The sequence below is a fragment of the Mus musculus genome, chromosome 8 (assembly GCF_000001635.26).
Source record: "Mus musculus strain C57BL/6J chromosome 8, GRCm38.p6 C57BL/6J".
NCBI lineage: Eukaryota > Metazoa > Chordata > Mammalia > Rodentia > Muridae > Mus > Mus musculus.
Genome location: NC_000074.6, coordinates 13,592,935 through 13,608,519, shown reverse-complemented (window position 1 = coordinate 13,608,519; position 15,585 = coordinate 13,592,935). Strand labels below are relative to the sequence as shown.

The window sequence follows — 15,585 nt, the reverse complement described above, 5'->3', positions numbered from 1 at the left end:
CCAGCATCTCCCTCCTGGGGTCCAGCATCTCCCTCCTGGGGCCCAGCATTTCCCTCCTGGCATCCAGCTTCCACATGGGGGGAGAGGGCTTTAACAGCTTCTTCTTGTTCTCCCAGCTGTGAAATGGACTAGTTCTCCCCATGGGTTTGCACATCTGCATGACGTCACCTTCTCTTCTGTGTTGTCAGACAGAAGCATCAGGCTCCTTGACCCCTCCCAGCCACAGAACTCACACCAGCTTCTTGACACAGAAGTCCTCACTTCGAGCATTTTGTTAAAAGGTCCCAGATGAACCAGAGCACCTGGCGCCCACACTGCTGACCCAGGCACTGGGGAGGAAGTGTGGCAGTTTAGGGAGGACGGTGAGCTCAGATCATGATACACACGAGCCTTGTGACCCGAGCTTCAGAAAGCGCAGATCCAACTAAGGCTCCTCCCCATCTCCAAGATAGAGCAACTCATGCATGCGCCGATGTTTCCTCTCACTGTGGACTTTCCCAGTGGAGCTACTTTGTGAGACATACTTATGTCGTCATTCGAGGAAAACAGTTATAGAACTGTGTGGTGCAGCTAGAATTCCACGTGTAATCTTCCTCACTGTCTGAGGGAGATGCTGACCCCAGGAGGGAGATGCTGACTCCAGGAGGGAGATGCTGACCCCAGGAGGGAGATGCTGACCCCAGGAGGGAGATGCTGACCCCAGGAGGGAGATGCTGACCCCAGGAGGGAGATGCTGACCCCAGGAGGGAGATGCTGACCCCAGGAGGGAGATGCTGGACCCCAGGAGGGAGATGCTGGGCCCCAGGAGGGAGATGCTGGGCCCCAGGAGGGAGATGCTGGGTCCCAGGAGGGAGATGCTGACCCCAGGAGGGAGATGCTGACCCCAGGAGGGAGATGCTGACCCCAGGAGGGAGATGCTGGACCCCAGGAGGGAGATGCTGGACACCAGGAGGGAGATGCTGGGTCCCAGGAGGGAGATGCTGGGCCCCAGGAGGGAGATGCTGGACCCCAGGAGGGAGATGCTGGACACCAGGAGGGAGATGCTGGGTCCCAGGAGGGAGATGCTGGGCCCCAGGAGGGAGATGCTGGACCCCAGGAGGGAGATGCTGGACACCAGGAGGGAGATGCTGGGCCCCAGGAGGGAGATGCTGACCCCAGGAGGGAGATGCTGGGCCCCAGGAGGGAGATGCTGACCCCAGGAGGGAGATGCTGACCCCAGGAGGGAGATGCTGGATCCTAGGAGGGAGATGCTAGGCCCCAGGAGGGAGATGCTGGACCCTAGGAGGGAGATGCTAGGCGCCAGGAGGGAGATGCTGGACCCCAGGAGGGAGATGCTGGGTCCCAGGAGGGAGATGCTGGACCCCAGGAGGGAGATGCTGGGCCCCAGGAGGGAGATGCTGGACCCCAGGAGGGAGATGCTGGACCCCAGGAGGGAGATGCTGGACCCCAGGAGGGAGATGCTAGGCGCCAGGAGGGAGATGCTGGACCCCAGGAGGGAGATGCTGGACCCCAGGAGATACTGGACCTTAGAAGGGAGATGCCGCTTTGATGTTTCTTCCTTCTGAATGTTTTGAGTCTTGTAAAAGTTGAGTGAAGGACTTCAAAAACAAATGCTAGTAGCGATGTCTAAGGAATGGGAGTCAGGATGAGTATTCTGCAAAGGCCAGCACCCCCTATGCCGGCGTCAGCCCCGGAAGCACAGGGTAGCAAGGACATAGATAGGTCTCCCAGCCTCGAGCTTCAGAGGTTAGCCTGCTGTCCAGAGAGAGCCGAGCCCAGAGCCGCAGGATTTTGTTATCCTTCTCCACAGACATAAGCTCGATCTTATGAAACTTTTGTTTCATGTGGGATAATTCACTAGAGACAAAAAAAAAAAAAAAAAAAAAAAACCACCTCCCACTGTGGGACAAAGGTCTGTTTTGCAAGAGCCACACAGTAGCTGTCTTCAGCGGTCAGAGGCCTCAGGACCCTATAGTGGAAAAATCAAAGGAACACCCACCAGGTGGGGGAGGGAAAGAGGGCCCCTGTGGCAGCCACTGTCCTTCAGGCACATGTGCATGGCCACTTGCCACGCGTACATATGCCACATGACATATAAGTGAAAGATTGCACATTTGCGTCCCATTCAGTAGCTTTTATTAGAAGGCACACATTCCTACCACATTATCATAAACCTATGTAGTGTTTTGCTCCCATCTACATTTTGTGGAAAGGGTGGCAGCAGAGGTGGTAGACAGCCAGACCTGCTGTGTGGGAGCCTGACAGGCCAGTAATGGCTGAAAATAGACTGGCCCCTTTCTCTTATAGTCAGCCTGCTGCAGCAACTTAAGTACAGGCGAGGTGGAAGAGTGCTTATCTGTAAAAACTGGTTCTTCTGCCGTATAGCTTGCAGGAAGTGCTGTTATGTGAACAGGCAAGTCTGCAGCCTTGACCAAAGCCAGTGTGAAGTGCGCTCTGCAGCTTGGAGGCTCCGAGTCTAACCTTACTAAGGAGTGGGGCTCCAGCCCCCTTGACCTCTTGTGGGTTTCCCCTCCATGACCTTTGCTCTCTTCCTGTGTTCCAGGCAAGGTGGCCATCCAGAAGGAAGACTTGCAGAGGTACCACAACAGGGACACATGGTTCCAGCTGCAGCACGTGGACGCAGACTCAGAGGTGCAGGTGAGATTTGCACGTGGGTTGGGTTGGGGTAAGATAAGCTCAGGCTGTGGGCCTGAGATGGAGAGGAGCCAGCAGGCTGCGTCTTCACCTCTGTGGCTGAGCTCTGCAGCCCTGTTCCTCGGTCATGTTTGTTGCTCTGGCTGCTGGTGTGCGTTGTCAGGCAGATGGAAGCAACTTTAAAATACAGAAGGTGGGGGAAAGAAGCGGCAAAGAGCAAATCGTAAACTTGGGTAGCATGCTCAGTGCTGCTATTCCTGGAGAGAGTAGCTGAGCCACAGAACTGCCAACCACCCCATGGCGTGCCTGCATAGTGTGTCCTCTGGGACGGAGCACCCGGCTTACGGAAATAGAGAGATCATGCGCACTTAGGTAGGTAGGCCTGGCATGGCTGTCCCTTGATGAGCAGCATAAAACCTCCTAACCTGGCTTTTCTAACTGTCTTAGTTAGGTTTTTACTGCTGTAAACAGACACCATAACCAAGGCTAGTCTTATAAAGGACAACATTTGATTGGGGCTGGCTTAAAGGTTCAGAGGTTCAGTCCATTATCATGGGGAGGGGGAGTGCAGGGGAGCAGGGCAGCATCCAGGCAGGCACAGTGCAGGAGGAGCTGAGAGTTCTACATCTTCATCTGAAGGCTGCTAGTGGAAGACAGACTTCCAGGCAGCTAGGATGAGGGTCTTAAGCCCACACCCACAGTGACACACCCACCTCAACAAGGCCACACCTCTAATAGTGCCACTTCCTGGACCAAGCATATATAAACCATCACACTGACCTTAGCATGGCCACTCTTAAAATTGCCTGTAAGAGGGGATGGCAGGTGTCACATGCCCAGGGTGCAAACCTGTTTATGACTGTGGCCCTTGTCATGAGCCCTGGTTTTAGATAAAGGACAGCTGCAATGACCTTTCACTTTGCCTGCTATGTCCATGTTATGGCTGGGAGCTGGGTCACAGAATTCAGCTCCCCTGTTCAGGAGTAACATGGGTAGTTGGTCAGCCTCTGCAAGCCTCATCTGTATAAAGTAGAGGTTTTGTAGGCCATGGAGACTTACATGTAGCCTAGCAGTGCTAGGTGCATTGTGGGATATGGAGGTTTATGCTGGTTTTATCCTGAGTAGATAGAGTCTGGGGAAAGTCCATGAAACAGACATACTGTAAAGAGCCGGGTTGTAGGAAAGAACTCAGCAGAAAGAATTTACTAACAGTTAACGGGGGAAGCTCTGAGCTGTGCATCCTTGTGTCCTAGGACTCCAAGACTACAGACGAGGCTAGTCTGCCTGCCCCACATCCTCAAGGTTCTCTTCCTCAGTCTGGCTTTTCTAAGCACAGGGCAAGGGTGTCAAGGCCAAAGGTCATCCACCCGTAGAGTTGGCAGTGAGATCAGCACAAGAGAAAGTGAGGCACTGAGTAGAATCTCATGGCCACGGTGCAAATGAGCATGCAGAAATTTCACTCACGGAGGGACACATGTAATTTCCAATTCATTGACCCAGCCTCCCAAGGGCCCACTTGTGCCGTGGGAGCTAAGTAATGCAGCGATCACCTACGGAAGCAATCATGGTTCTCCGGCAGGAAAGGAGAGCCTTTTCTGAAGGCAACAGTCCCCCTTCCCTCCCTGGCTCAGGAAGCTTCTCCATTGCCAGGAGTTTCAGCCTTATTCCTCCTTAGATTCCCAAGGCCAAGGTCAGCTCAGCACCTGCACAGAGCTGCAAGATCCCTTCCAGGCGTAGTCTTCCTCGAGTTAGAGTTCATTAACAAGTCTTTGCTGTTTATTAGGCATTGAATTTTTAAATGGCTGCAGGTTCACAGGACGCTGCAAACAGAAGTCCACAGGAATATTGCCAGGAAGTTTGGATGTTATCTTTTTCCCCGTCTAAAGCCCCCCTAGCCTGGCCTTTCTAACTGTCTTAGTTAGGTTTTCACTGATGTGAACAGACACCATGACCAAGGCAAGTCTTATAAAGGACAACATTTGATTGGGGCTGGCTTACCGGTTCAGAGGGATAACATTTGTGAGCACCCAGGCGTGGCTGGTACAGGTCACATGACTGTGTACTTATTCTGTCTGATCTCACCAGTGTACGCACAAGCACGCATGCACACGCAAGCACACACATACATGTACATATACATACACACACATGCACACACAGGTACACAAGCATCTGTATGCGCATGTGCACACACATGCACAAGAATACACACACACATGCATGTACACATACATGCACGCACACACATGCATACACACATGCACACACACATGCACACGCATGCAGTTCATGCACACACTGTTCAGGGATTTTAGTGTCTCATAAACCTTGCCACTCTAACCATTGCTAAGTACAGCTCAGTGCCATCGTGGGCATTCCTGTGTTCTTTGCCATTACCCTTCTCCAGATCTCTTTCAACCCATTAAACCCAGGTTCCCAGGCTCAGAATCTACCACTCCACTGGGCCAGGAGTGAGGGCGTGGGTGGGTGGGTAGGCAGCGACTTTGCTTAGAACTCAGGTGAGTTCATCTCTTGGGACGGTCTCGTTAGACGAGTGTTACATCACAGGTCCATGAATGTTGTACTGTGTCAGGATCCCTGCCTTCCTTAGGCTGGGGGCCTGAACCACATTTTACATACCTGTTAACCATGTGAGTTATTGATACTGCTGGGCTAGTAGATGTCTTTGCAACTTTAGCCCTTGTACACATTTGTATCACAGCTACTACAATCAAGATTCAGAACCATTTTATCACCACAAAGCTATCGGTATAGATGCATATGTCAATCTCATGTCTGGAGGGGGATTTCTTCTCAATGCTGGAAGGTGACTAAGGCATCATTGGGGCAGCTCAATTTTTCCTTGAAGCTTGGCGTGTATGTCAGTGAAAATAGATCTTGACCTCAGCCCTCTAGTCGTCTGAGACCTAGGATCCTGAAAGGCAATTGAAAAGGCTGGAGAAATGGAGCAATAATTAAAGAAAGCCCAGCATCCCCTTGGTAGTCCTCAGCCAACTATAACTCCAGTTCCAGGAGATTTAACGCCCTCTTCTGGCTACCGCAGGCACTGCATGCACGTGACACACAGTAGTGCATGCAGGCAGAATCCCCACATACGTAAAAAGAAATAAATCTCAAAAAAAAATAATTAAAAAAAAATAAGTCTTCGCTGCTGTTGCTGGGCTGAGGGATAAGTAGGTCTCTGTAGGACTCGGTCCCTCTCTGGTGAGTGTGACACTAGAACTTCATTCACAGTGGCCGAGATAGGGAGGCGGCACCTCCCCTTAGCCTGACCTTTAAATGGTAACCGCCATCTTTGCTCCGCAGCTGTGGCTTGTTTTGAAAATGTCACATTTACAGTTTCTAGAAGGGCAGAGAGAGTGGCATTTGGGTTCTTGGATCCACCTGTTTTGTAATTTGTGGGAAGGAATCACACATTACAGCAGAGGGAACGGGGCCCACAAGAGAAACCATGTGTCACTAGAAGTGGAGAAAAAGACAGCTAAATGTCTTGCTTCCTTCTGGAACCAACGCTGTTCAGAGGTCTTTGATGAGCCGCTTTATTATATAGAACCAGCCACTTCTGCTGCTCCCTTCACAGAGACTCGTCAGCTACGGGGATGGCCCTGTCAGGAAGGCAGGGGCTGCAGCTGGCGTGGCGCCCCACAGCCTCCAGCATCCTCTGGTTCTGAATGGTATGGAGAAGGATGGCACTGGCCCCTCCCCTACTGCAACACCCCATATCTGTGTTTCTGAACTGGTTATGGACATGTAATGTATTCAGGACATATGGTATGTCACCCTAGATCTGCCATTCATACAGGCAAATACCATCTTGGTCAGAGAAGGGGTGGGCATGCCACCTCTCCCAGAGTGTTTGGGAGTGTGTCTTTAGTGTCAGATCATATAAAAGGTTGCCAGTGGTTGCCCATGGTCAAGGGCCACTTTTTTCTCTGGGGTTTTTGAAAGCATGGGAGCTGAGAAAAGTGTTGACTTCCTTCCCTGGCCCAGTCCTGCCTCTGGGTTTGTTTGCTTTTGTTTGTTTGTTTGTTTGTTTGTTTTGTGCGTGCCTCATCCGGTCTTGGCTACACAAATCTCACCTAGAGCCATCTCCACATTTCTCCCTGCCTTGGCCTAGTGACCACTCAGGCTGGTAGGGATGGTTTAGAGGGGAGTGTCCCTTAAGGAGCCACCCTCTCATGATGACCTGGCCAGGAGTCCTCTCAGTTTCATGAGGCAGCAATACATTCGAAATTTTGTTACCAGTTAAGTTTTTGGGGACACTAAGCAGAGATCTGAGCTGTGTCCATCTTCCTGGAGCCTTGACAGCCCCCTTCATAACAGCGTTGGCAGTCATTGTTTCCCAAAGTACACACCCTCGGTGTTAAGTGGGCCACAACCCGCTTGCTGCACAGGCGGCGTTCCTTTGCATGCTCAGGTTGGACACACCCTCACTGAGGTCTTGGGAAGTTGCGTCTTTCTCTTTTTGTTTGGGTAACCTGACTACAGGTCTATCGCTTCAACGATCTCTTCAGCGGATCTGTTTGGGGTTTTGATTTCCTCTCACTTCCTGCTTTTCAGATTTTGCTGTTTTTGGTGTGTGTGTGTGTGTGTGTGTGTGTGTGTGTGTGTTTGGTTATTTCTGCTTTCGGAGGATAACTCTGTCCTAATTTACTGATTCCGGGTCTTTCTCCTTCCCAGAACATGCATCCCACGAATCCTGCTAAGCTGTACTTTCATTTTCATTTATTTAAAAATACTTTTAAATTTGCCTTAAGACTTCTCTAACCAGAGTGATATTTGGAAGTCGTAATCTTCGTGTATTTGGAGGGTTTCTTTTGGTTACCAGTTTCTAGTCCGTCCCGTGAGTGCTGAGAGTGGACTCTGGTTTTCCCCCCATGTATCTGATGAATGATGCTGAAGGTACTTCCCTTGTCCCCAGCGAACTCAGTAGGGTAGTCCCTGCTGTGTGACAAGGTCTAGGAACTCCGATTAGCTCCTCTCAGGACCTCATACAGTGGAACCGGGCCACCTGTCACCGCCTCTGTTCTCGGACATTCTTGATATTCATCTCAAGGCTGGAGGGAAGACTTGTGGCACTTCCTTTCCAGGCCATGAAATAATGTTTCTCTCTCGGATCAGAGTGAATTCGGAGCCACCTGTCTGTCCTTCAGCAGGTCTTGAAGAGACGGAAGGCACCTGACCCTGTGCTGTAGGAGCTAACTGAACCAAGATATGGGACCTGGGAACAGAAAGTATGACTCTGAGGGCTGAAACACAGGTGTAAACCTGATGGGTTGCTGTGCACCACCTGACCACAGGGCAAGAGGCCCCTCCCAGCCTCCACCCTGACACCTCTCCCCATAGGCAACGCCCATCATGTGCAGGGCTAGAACCAGAGAGACTTCTGGCCACAGGCTTGCCTAGAGCACCTTCATGGTGCAGAGGGGTCATGGCGGTGGCGGCTGTTTCACCTCCTCCTGGCCTCTCCCAGACCTCTAGAAACGGAAGCCGCTGCTCACTGAGGTGGGAGCCGCCCTAGTGAGGAGTGTTTGTGCTGAGTCTTGGGGGCACCGCTAGTGTGTGGGAAAAACAGGAAACAGGAAGGCAGCTGCCATCAGCTGTGGGAGGTGGGGTCATCTACCTCACCCCAGTGCTTCTGCCTTTCAGAGGCTAAAAGATGAAATGAGCTCCATCCATCTGAACAGCTCACAGCTGGGTCCTAAAAATGGCCTGCTGGTGGTAAGGCCAACTTCAGGGGCCGGGGATGGCCACTGCAGCACCCGGCAAGCTCCAACAGTCATGGAATATGGAGCTACAAAACTCACTCGATATTGTGCCTCTTAGTGTTTGGAGGTTTCCTCATCACTAAACAGCCGAGGGCAGGGACACGGCGTGGGGAGAGCTGGTACCCACCTTCATGGTCCTTCTGTCTTAGTTACGGTTCCTATTATTTTGATTAAATGCCATGGCAGAAAGCAACTTGGGGAGGAATAGGTTTATTCTACCTTACCATGTGCAGTTCATCACCCAGGACAGGAACCTGGAGGCAGGAGCCAGTTCAGAGGCCATGGAGGGATGCCGCTTACTTCTTTGCACTTCATGGTTTGCTTAGCCTGTTTTCTTGGGACAGTCGGGGACAGCCAGACCCAGGGATGGCATGACCCACAGTGGGCTGGGCCCTCCTCCATCAATCAATGATGAAGAAAATGCTCCATAGGCTTGCCTACAGCCCAGTCCTGTGGCGACATTTCTCAATGGTAGTTCTCTAACTTTGTGTCAAACTGACCAAGACAACCCAGACGCCTTATGTCAGCATTTTGGGGTGGCAAAGGCAGGAGATCCAGAACTCACTGTCACCTCAGAAGCCTGAAAGAGTGTCCCTAGACATTTAGAGACCTCAGTTCAAGTCAAATCAGGATTTGTGGCGTCGATGCAAAAGAGGATTTCGTTTCAGGACTGGCTAGTATGAACTAGCGCTGGGATTTAATGAAGATATTTGAATATAGAATTAAGCACAAAGGTTAAGGGAAAGGCTTTCAGAAGGAAGACACGGGAGAGCGTGGGTGTGATCCTCTCACATGTGAGAGTGTTGGTGTGATCCTCACACTCCTGAAAGCATTTCATGTGGGGATTTCACAGTCACAGAAAGCAAACCACCCAAGTGTAGCTACTCTCTCTATTAGTAGGGTAATAGTTCATGACTGTCTTTGAAGGGATGCTACACCTAACTGAGGTCACTGAGGAGTCCCTGAGGGGCTCCCCACAGAATGACACTTGATAAGGTGAAAGTCTAGCTCACAGTGACAGACAGGTATGATGTCTTTACTGTGAACTAAGGTATCAGTTTTGGGCTCTCCTAGGCAAGGCCTTGTTTGAAGGCTCAGGAGCCCAAAGGTGTGATCCTCTCACATGTGAGAATGTTGGTGTGATCTTCACACTCCTGAAAGCATTTCATGTGGGGATTTCACACCCGCAGTCACAGAAAGCAAACCACCCAAGTGTAGCTACGCAAGAGGCCGTGGAGACTTTCTGGTTTAGCCTCCCCTTCTCTAATGACAGGCATCTTGGATTAACATTTGTGTGCACTTAACCCACGGGAGGTCCCACATCTCACGGGAGGTCCTACATCCCACGTGGATACTGCTAAGGAGCAGGGCCTACTCTCCTGATGCCTTTCCCTCTTCATCCTCATGGTGTGACTGTGTAGAGATAAACAAAGGAGGTTGGGGTTGCCAGCTACCTGTCACCCTTCTAGAAGCATTCATGAAAATTAACTTCATGGAGAATGAGACTTGAATGCTCTGGCCTCCCCATGGAGATCGCAGCCCTCTTGGGAGAGTCTTTCCTGCTGGGTCTCACTATAACATGCCCTGGACATATGCATTCGTAGCATTCCTAGGGGCCACATGTCTGCGTGTCCACATGTCCTTTTTTTATGCTTTTAAGCCCATTACCTCTCCAAGTCTGAGTTTCTAGGTCTGGCACCTTCTGGCACAAGTACCAGCCACTTGAAGGGCCACAGATTTCCCACAATCCTTGTCTGCTTGTGACACCATCCTTGTGCCTTACAGGGCAAGGTCCACCTGGAGCTGAGACTAAGTGAGGTCATTACGGACACTGGTGTCGTCTGCCACAAACTCGCTGCACGGTAAGTCACCTGGGGAACTGAGGACATACTGCGTTTCTCCAGAGGTGGCCTCTCTCATCCCTCCTGCCCCCCTGGAGCTGATGCTTACCCACCCCGGGCGTGATGTGCAGCTCCTGCAGGTAGCCTGACTTACTCAATCGTACTTCCTACTAATACTTCATACTTCATACCACACTTCAGCTGAGAAGGGGGCCCTGCTTTCCAGAGCTAGAAATAGAAATGAGCAGACATGCAGGGGGACTGGAGCAACAACAGTGAGGTCACGTGGGTGGGTATGGACACATGAGGTCACTCCTAGCTAGAGTTAATCCCTGGACTTAGCAGCAGAGCACTCGGCAGCACCTCTATAAGGGTAGCAGGCTCTATAGCTATCTGTGGCTCCAGGGGAATGTAGATAGACACATTCCACTTTGCATTCAGACTTCAGGTCGGCTCCACCCTGGCACTGTACACCAAGTTGAGACCTGCCCTTTCATATCATGCCCCTAAATATACAAGACAGATTCATTGCTTCCTCTCCTTCTATCAAGTGCTACTCCACTATAACAAGATGGCTTTCAGGTCTCAGAGGCGCCCCCTCTCCCTCCACGAGGGACTCAAGCTGTGTCTTGGAGAGTCTTCCATGTGGTTGGGCAAGTAGAAGTGAGCTCTGGTGATTAAGAATGCCACCATGTTTTTCTGTTACTGTAACAAAATACCCGAGGCCAGGCAACTTACAAAGAACAGAGACTTGTCCACCACAGTTAAGGCCTTGTGCTGTGTCCTAATACAGAGGAACACCCCACAGTGAAACTGACAACCGGCTGGCTACTGGCTGAGCCTTCATCTCGCTACCCTGAGTGTGGTGGCTGTGTTTCAGGAGCTGTAAGGAGGCCTCAGCCAAGAGAAAAAGTCTGTTTGCAATAAAGATATAGGAGAGTGATCCTGAGAAAAGGGGGTCAGAGACTAATCCTGCCGTGGCCACTGGACACACCTAGCCGCCTTCAGCTGTCCAGTAAAGATGAAAAGGGAAGGTTAGCAACCCCACCCCTCAGTGCAGCAGTGGGACCCAAGCTGCCCACGTAGGCTTGGTCAGGAATTAGTGTAGATGCCACCTTCCGAGACATCTCCGTATACTGTGTTTCCCTGTTGAGCTCCTCACTGGTAATATGGTGCCATAACTCAACATCCCCGCACCAACTCAGCGAAGGCACATCTTGAGGGTTCAGTTGAAGAGCAAAGCCCATGACTATTAAACACACAACGCCACAGTTCTTGTACTTTAAACTCAAGATTTGGGGACTTACTGGGTTTCCAATTCTTCCTTTCGGGACTGGAGACTTGGTGGACGTTTTCTTATTATTCTCATTCACACAGATATGTCCTTGTGGCAGAACCTTCCCCTAATGAGTAAAGATTTCAAGGGACCAATCACTGGGCGGGACAGAGGCGGGACTTCTGGGTGGGAGAGAGGAAGATGGGAGGCAGGAGAAAGATACTTTTCTGCCAGTGCCATGACGGCGGTAGCATGGATTACCATTTAATTTTCCACGCAACATGCCCTGTGTTCGTGAACCTTGATTCCTGAAAAGTTGGACTTAGACAAGTGCACAGTGTGGGGCTATCCCTGATTCTAAGCCAGATAAACATGGCTTCTGGATCTCAAGGATCCCAGATTTGGGCTGCAGAAGGCTTGGTGGTTAAGAGCATCTGCTGCTCTTGCAGAGGACCAGCGTTTCATCCCCAGCACCCACTCTTGGCTAGTTCACCAGCTCCGGAGCCAGGGAACCCTTAGTGTTCTTCTAGCCTCCTAAACTTCACAGAGGCTAACATCTGCCTCAAAGGCCAGTATCAATGGAGACGGGAACTAAAAACCAAGAGTCAGCCGAAAGCCTAGATACGGAACTCACAGGCCGGTGTAGGCAAATACTGGTGTCAAAATACATAGACAACCGTGATCCGTCACTGTAGATCTCCTGCCTATAGGCAGTTGTGGGATTCCAGGCTGAGAGCTTGCACTCCCAGGAGGCAAGAGGGGACCCATGAAGGAGTTATGAGTGCAGGCCTCTGAGCAGCAGAGGGCAGTGCTGGCCCTGGGTGACACGCTGGTACTTAGCTGTCTGTCACCTAGGTGCTTTGGAGAGGCTGTGATGGTGGTAGCCAGAGGGCTCGATACCCTAAGACGTAGTTTGATGAAGGCCACCTGCTTGGACCCCTGTCCTTCGGCAGCATTTGGTAACTGCTGATCCACATTCTTGCCAGAACTTGCCAGGCTATAGCACACCTGGCCCGGTAAGTACTGGCTTGGCACATCCTTTCCCTGACCACTGTCTTCTGTGTCTCAGCATCTTCGAGTGCCAGGGTCTCCCCATTGTGAACGGGCAGTGTGACCCTTACGCCACAGTGACGCTGGCCGGACCCTTCAGGCAAGTTGTCCCTTTGATGCCCTGCCCTGCCAGTTTCAGTTCTGGGTTATGGGGGCTGGGGGGTGGGGGCGGGGTAAAGCCCTGGAGCCAAGAGGTTGGCACCTTTTTTAACGGGAGGGCAGGTATACTTTGAAGTAGGATGTGTTTTATAGATTTATAGGTTTATTGCTGTAAACTGTCTTTGTTTCCCGGAAAGCCTTTGTGAGCCTTGTACTGGGTATTTTGGGCTCAGAAAAGGTCCCTGCTTTACATACCATCTGGGAGTGGAGAGAGACAATACTTGCGAGATAAATAAAGGTGGTAAACAACTGTATGCTTGACAGCTTGGTTTCAAACCCATCTGGAGCTGACGGCCATTTTTTTTTCTTTCTCCCAACCAATCCTTCCTTTCTTCACTACAGGTCTGAAGCAAAGAAAACGAAGGTGAAGAAGAAAACCAACAACCCCCAGTTTGACGAGGTGTTTTATTTTGAGGTCGGTGCTTCGGTGGGAAGAACCTTGAGCCTCAGCAGAGACCCGGAGCAAGTCACATGACTGTGTCTCGGGTGCTGTCCTGGCCCAGCCCAGGGAGCCTCGGATCTGGATGGCATTTGGTTCCCTTAGAGATTCCCTCAGTCTCAGGAGACCAAAGCCAAGTGTCTCTTCCTGAGCCATCTGGCTCCAGTCAGAAGAGGCAGATGGAATGGCCGAGTCACAGTTACCAGGACACAGGGTTGGGTTGTTTGGCTTTGAGGCTTGTGCTTCACCACAGCTTCCCCAAGCAGGGCGAGGTTCGTTTCTCCGGAAACGTGAGGGTTTGAGCAAAAAAAGGGGAAGTGATTCAGCCCAGAGCACCCTGGGGCCTCTCGGAACCAGAGCGGGCGAGTCAAGAAGGGTGAGGCTGGAGGCTCCTCTCAGCCTTGGTGCCTGTTGTTTGTGCTTCAGCACCAGGTTTGGGGGGGTTGGGGAGACAAGCAAAGCCTCGGTTCCCACCTTCAGAGCCTACCACACAGGAGGAGGGAAAGGGAAAGATGGAGGTGGCTCATAGCCTCATGTTATGGTGATCTGTCCATAACATGCTGGTCCAACTCTGTAACTCCCTTGCACTCAGAAAAATCGCCACAAGTTTAAAGACAGACTGGTCTACATAGCCACTTTTAGATTAAGGGATGTTAAATAGCTAGACCTTAATTTTTAAGAAGTGTGGGATGCCGGGGGTGGGGGGGTGGGGGGTGCCCCAGTCAGTAAAGTATTGGACAAGCAAACATAGAGACCTGAGTTCAGGTCCCCAAAACCCACTAAAAATCCAGGTATGGGCGTGCACGCCTGTGATTCTAGTTCTTAGGGTGAGGAGACAGGTGGGTCCTTGATATTCATTGGCTAGCCAAATCAGTGAAAAGAAACCCTGTCTCAAAAATAACAGTGAGGATCAGTTGAGGAAAGACATCCTACAGCAACTTTTGACCTACACACATACACACACACTGCACAGATACAAAAACACAGTTAATAGATTTTTTAAAAAAAAGCCACACAGCTTCGGTGGCATGGAGGCCTGCTATAGTGCTGCAGAGGGTGGGGCTTCTCAAGTGTGGGTTCCTGAGTAGCCTGAGTGGGGCTCCTGACCTGAGACTGGTCCTGTCAGAGCCATGGGGACTCTGTAATTCTGCATAATCAAGGGTGCTGTGGGATCAAGTTAGGAGTCAGAACAGTGGACAATCTTCAGAGCCAATCCCATGAACTCCTCTGTAATGGAGGCTAGGTGGAAGCAGGGAGCAAGAGGCCTGAAGGCAGGTCTACGGCCTGAGGGGTGCGGGGAGCAGTGGTGGGGAGTAGTACTCCACCACTGTGTGGCTAGGAAACCCTTTCCATACAGGCAGTCGGAGAGCTCACAGAGCGGGACAAGGCAGTGGGCGCTCACTCCAACCGCAGGCTCTCCCGCTATGCATGAACTTGCGGTCAGAAAATATCAGTTTAGTAGGTTTTGAAAATCAAAGCCAGCAGTGTCTGTCCTTGTCTGAGGCCCCTGAAGTACCTCCACTGGGCTGTTAGGGTATGGTAGGAGCGAGGGCAGACTCTTCTAAAACCATATCTGCTCTGGTGGCAACCTCATTTCTACCGTGTACCTACCGTGTGAGACCCTGCATTTTGGCGCTGTGTGTGGCCAATTTACTTGCTAGAGACATGAGCTCCAGCACATAGGATTAACTCAGTGTCTTGGAGAAGCTTGAGAACCACGTCGTGGGCACCTATAAGACTGCCAAAGGCAGGCGGGGCCCCTGCCCCTCCCATTTCAGACTCCAGGTGCTGCTGTTGCTGCTGTCAATCTTTCCGTCCTGTGACTCAGCAGCTACACCCAGCTTACAAGACTTAGCAGGGCTTGAAATCACTGTTTGACTTAAGCTGGAGACAGATTTGGGGGGGCATGGGAGGAAAGTTAACTGCCTGACCGACTGTGTAGCCCCTCATAGAGTGCATGTTAGGAGGAAGTAGCTTCCCCATCAGTTTTCTCCTAGGCTTCCCTTAGGGTCCTCCTTGCTGGGGAGAGAGGGTGGTTGGAAGCCCGGAGCCTGCCTGGGGAGGTGACACTTCAGGGATATCCAAGGCTGAGATAGGACATGCTTCTCTGAGAGTCACTGTGGGCCATGCTGACATCTTGAGAGAGGAGACGCGGGGGAGGTAGGGGCAGATTGGTACCAGGACAGGTTGGTGTAGGAAGACCACTGCATCCGATGGGTGTTTCTGAGAGGAGCAGTCGAGACATTTAGGGGTAGTGTTCAGGAGGGAGGCAAGTGGCTTTGGTGTTTGTTCATCATCTAGTAAATTAAAGCTCGTGGTTAAGGAATGTTAGTGTCAGTTCGAGAGTAGAGCTTTGAGCAGAAAGCTTCCCTCCGC

General features: G+C 51.3%; 1 protein-coding gene across 2 annotated transcripts in view; it reads left to right on the top strand.

The window, feature by feature from the left end:
- Positions 1 to 15,585, top strand: part of Rasa3 (RAS p21 protein activator 3) — a 110,370-nt gene that overhangs the window by 69,068 nt on the left and 25,717 nt on the right. For both annotated transcript variants that reach the window (NM_009025.2, XM_006508734.2), the window contains 4 exons: positions 2,564 to 2,658; positions 10,230 to 10,306; positions 12,631 to 12,711; positions 13,113 to 13,185. In NM_009025.2, coding sequence (NP_033051.2) covers positions 2,564 to 2,658; positions 10,230 to 10,306; positions 12,631 to 12,711; positions 13,113 to 13,185 — 326 coding nt within the window. The remainder of the gene's footprint in view (positions 1 to 2,563; positions 2,659 to 10,229; positions 10,307 to 12,630; positions 12,712 to 13,112; positions 13,186 to 15,585) is intronic.